The sequence below is a fragment of the Lepidochelys kempii genome, chromosome 8 (assembly GCF_965140285.1).
Source record: "Lepidochelys kempii isolate rLepKem1 chromosome 8, rLepKem1.hap1, whole genome shotgun sequence".
Lineage (NCBI taxonomy): Eukaryota > Metazoa > Chordata > Testudines > Cheloniidae > Lepidochelys > Lepidochelys kempii.
In genome coordinates this window covers 20568427-20572565 of record NC_136387.1, presented here as the reverse complement: position 1 = coordinate 20572565, position 4139 = coordinate 20568427, and the positions used below count along the sequence as shown (strand labels likewise).

At 45.1% G+C, this 4139-nt stretch overlaps 1 protein-coding gene across 1 annotated transcript; it reads right to left on the bottom strand.

Annotated features, from left to right (window-relative positions):
* Positions 1-754: 754 nt before the first annotated feature.
* On the bottom strand, positions 755-3403 carry NKX2-5 (NK2 homeobox 5). Its single transcript, XM_073358159.1, has 2 exons — positions 3103-3403; positions 755-1362 (listed from the first exon to the last, which is right to left on the bottom strand). The coding sequence occupies exons 1-2, from the start codon at positions 3401-3403 to the stop codon at positions 755-757; spliced, it is 909 nt and encodes a 302-aa protein (XP_073214260.1).
* Between the last annotated feature and the right edge of the window lie 736 nt (positions 3404-4139).

Sequence of the window (4139 nt, the reverse complement as noted above, 5' to 3'; positions counted from 1 at the left end):
CCCTGTCTCTGGGGCAAGGAAAGTTACATCTTAAATAAAATAGCAGACCCGCATGGCTTTCACCAAAAGGCAGCGTTTGAAGATCTAGGACTAACGATACACTTAGCTTTAAGGACTCTTCAAAATCTAGTGTCCATACAGGAAGTGCAAAATGAAACATGACTTCTGATTTTTAAAATAAACCGAAGAGTTTGCAGCGGCGGTATTGTTCTAACTCTTCTTGAAGGAGCCATTTCTGTAGCGTAAAACGGCCCAATGTTGGGTAGGCGATCGGAACTCAGCTCTTAGGGCTTCCTTTTCTGAGAAGCTAGGAGGGAGCTGTGTGTAGCTTTACATGGGACAGGTAATGTGCTCTCCAAAGCACCTGGGTCTGGTAATTTTAATATAAACCCCCACATCTAATAGAGTGTGTGTGTGCTTTAATTTACATGGGGTAGAATAATCTGTACAAAGAACTTTCAAAACTTCCAACTGGAGATGTTGACAAGCATGCTGGTGAATTTGAGGAGGACGCTACATTAACCTTCAAGAGGCCCATTCCCTTCCAGTCCTCCCAGCAGTTTGAAAATATATCGAGACACTTGCTTGTTTGCTTCTCGGAGGGGTCCCAGGCAGGGGTGAAGCCTGTCCTTTCCCTTAGCCTCAAGTCCAACATCTTGATGTTCCGTCCATTGATCAGTTTACAGTCCATGTGAAACGTTGTCCCCATTTTAGTGTTGCACTGAGGCCTAGAATAGGGATGGGTGAAGTAAGTCTACCAGGCTCTGATCCCATGCAACGTGGAAATCCCTGCGTTACCCTGCGGAATCGGTGTTTGCACTGAATTCAAGTCCCCTACGCTGAAGTTCATGAAATTGTTGCCGGCTGCAGCAGGCTGCATGGTCTGCATGGAAGGGTAGTTGCAATTGTAGTTGGCATTGCAGGCTGAGCTGTTGTAATTAGTGTAAGCAGGGTAGGCGTTGTAGCTATAGGGGTTAATGCTGACATTGTAGGGTGAACTGTAGGGGGAAGATTCCCCTAAGCAGGGCTTCCCATCTCTCACCAGAACAGGCACTGCTATCCTCCTCGGTGGAGGGATCCCGACCATTTCTAGGGTCTGATCCTGTCTCTGCCTTTTGCATTTATACCTTCTATTCTGGAACCAAATTTTAACCTGGGTGGAGGTGAGCTTTAGGACGTTCGCTAAATGGTCTCTCTCGGGGGCTGAGAGATACTTCTGTTGCTTGAACCTTCTCTCCAGTTCATAGACTTGAGCTTGAGAGAAGAGGACGCGAGGTTTTCTCCTCTTCCTTTGTCTGGGGCGCTCTGGATCCTCCAAACCCCCTTTCTCCTGTTCCAGGGTCTTGTGAAGGGAGCACAGTTCTGAAGCAAAACAAAGAAACCAGCACACAATAATCAGTGTATGTGAATCATTGTAAGCCGTGTAAATGAGTGTCACAGACTTTCCACTAAACTAAACTCTGCTTCTGTTTGAGCTACAGACTCCAATTAGCTTTCAACCCCGTTCGTTGCGCTGGAGTTTCTCCAGGATGTTACTTCCATTGTAAAGTTCTTAAACTATATTATTAAATGTTACTACATTTACTAAAGCTCCATAGTAAATGAAAAATTAGATTAATGCGTAATTACTTTAAAAAAAACAAGGAGTCCGGTGGCACCTAACAGATCTGAATAAGTGTTTGTTTGTTTTTTACTCACGAAAGCTTGTGCCCAAATAGATCTGTTAGTCTTTAAAATGCCACCGGACTCCTTGTTGTTTTTGTGGATACAGACTAACACGGCTACCCCCTAAGACTTAAAAATCGGAAGGACGATTTCAATCTTTAATCTCTTTAGTACAAAGAGTCGATTCGTTTTGTACTGTATTTGTAGCGAGTATCCACCGACCGCATTGAAATCGGCTCAGCTGTTTGTTAATTGCAGTCAAAATCCTACGGGCCTTAAATGTAAACCGTGTAACTATGGGTGTCTCTTACGGATACTGTGAACATTAAAGAGCGGGGAATGGCTATGATTCTTTCAGCAGAAATTTTTTTGGGGTGAGTGATAGATTTTGGAATTATTCTCCTGAATTAGTTGCCAGTTTGCAATTCACTTGGAGTCCACTGGCTGATCGTTGTTTTCCGTTTGCCAGATAGTTCACTTTCGCTCGCAATTTATAACATAGTTTCATTTTTGCTGTTGTACCAAAATTCTTCCTGTAAACGAGTTTGGAAACAAGTTACAGGTAATAGGAAACTTCTCTCCTCTTCGCTCCTCTTCCTGCTCCCCCACCCCAAAACCACAACCCTCTCCAGTCCCCGGGGTGCTCGAAGGATTCAGCTAGCCTGCAAACAGGAGATGCTGAGCTCCTGGAGATCATAGTCTGGAAGGCTCTATAGAGATGAAAAGGGGGATAATATTTGTCGTGTACTATCTCCTAGTCTCTCCTTCCAGTAACATTCCCTGTAAACAAGTGACCATCTTACAAGCAGCAAGACACTGCCCAGAGTTCGGTCAAAATGGCCTTTCCACGGGGATGGGTCTGGAATCGCTGAAATAACCGGTCCTGTTTCTCGGAAAGATCAAAACGATAGAGTATTTTCTCGGGTACTATTTAATAATTGCTCTACCTACTTGTACGTCTCTATTTCCGTTCTTGGAGCTATTATGTAAGTAACCTGCTTTAATTTAATTCAAACAGAATCACTAACAAACATTGCTATCAGCTGGGTTGATAAAGGAGACAACTCCCCCCCCCCATCACTCTGGGCTGAGGGGCGTCCAGGGGTCTGGCCTTTTTCCTCAGTTACAGGGAGTGGAAGCCGTTGAGTGATCTCTTTCCCTCCCGTAACTTTCCTCTCCTTTTTAGCAGCTTGGGTCTGATGACCGGTAAGGATGGCGGGGAAAGAAAAGTAGACAGAGATTGTTTCGAGGCACGGGGAAGACGATCTTCCCCCTTTATCTTATCAGTGCATCTAAAAATCCTCCAGCGCCCCAAGAAACGGGCTCACCTCTAGATAACAAACCCCAACCAGCTGCCACTGAAGGCCTGGGGTTGTACTTTCCAAAGAGACCCCCTCGGTGGTTTTTAAAACACTCCTCGGAGTGCTGCCCTTTTACCTTTCTTGTCCACTTTAGGGTCCTTGGCCGAGTCCACTTCCATGTAGGGTTTAACATAGAAGGAGCTGGGGAAGGTGGTGGAGTTTTTGGAAGGGTGAGTCTGAGTCAGCTCCTCACTGAGTTCAGGAAGGGCTGTTGCCTCTGCAGTGTAAGTCTCCTGTTTGAAGGTTGACAGCATGCAGGAGGAGGAGGAGGAGGACAGAGTGGAGAGCTCCATCGAAGCCAGGCCAGTCTGATGCTGTTCCAGATTCAAAATATCCTTGACAGAAAAGGGCGTAGTAGTCACGGGACTAGGAAACATTGTGGGGGCAAGTGAGGCAGCGACCAGAGCCCAGCTTCATGTAAAGGTGAATTGGAAACAACCAACCTGCTGCGGTAGAGACCCCTGAGCTCTCCAAAGGGGCGCATAGCATTCCAGCATTAGCCTTGACGTGTGGACTGGAGTCAGGTAGAACCAGACCATAAAGGAAAAGAAGGAGGGACTAGGCAGTTTTTGGGTGACTTTAGCTTTCTATTGGCTAACTGAGCAGTGATGGAATGAAAGATGCAAAGTTCCATGTCACCTAATATAGTAATACAACTCAAAAACATCCCCAGGCATTTAAAGGGGCGGCATTGTATTTACCCAGCTTTCCCCCGCAGGGTTTGTTGATCTTAAAAAAAAAAAAAAATCCGAAAGGCCTCATGTGGACAAACCCCCTATTTGATGCCATCTATCATACAGTCAGATTAAATAAACAGGCCTGGAGGAAACCATCAAGCAAATATGTGCTGGATTCAATTTTAAAAAATGGAAGTTTCTCTTTTAGTATCCTGCACTGTGTGATCCAAATGATAACGGAGGAGCCCATTCATTGGGGCACATTTAAGGGGAGATTTACGTCTGTGATTGAAGAAGAAATCGATGAGATTCTGATGAGGCATAATATCTACAACGCCAATGTATGGTGTATAGCAAAGTAGTCAAATAGCCCACACGTGGTTCTTTTTCATCTGTTTGATTGTAACTCTGTTCAGGACAAAAAACTATCAAGACT

Bases quoted from the DNA above. Each gene is read 5' to 3' on its own strand.
- NKX2-5 (XM_073358159.1), bottom strand. From the start codon at position 3,403: ATGTTTCCTAGTCCCGTGACTACTACGCCCTTTTCTGTCAAGGATATT. The intron at 1,363-3,102 runs GTAAAAGGGCAG...GTTTTGCTTCAG, and splicing joins CCCTAAAGTGGACAAGAAAG to AACTGTGCTCCCTTCACAAG.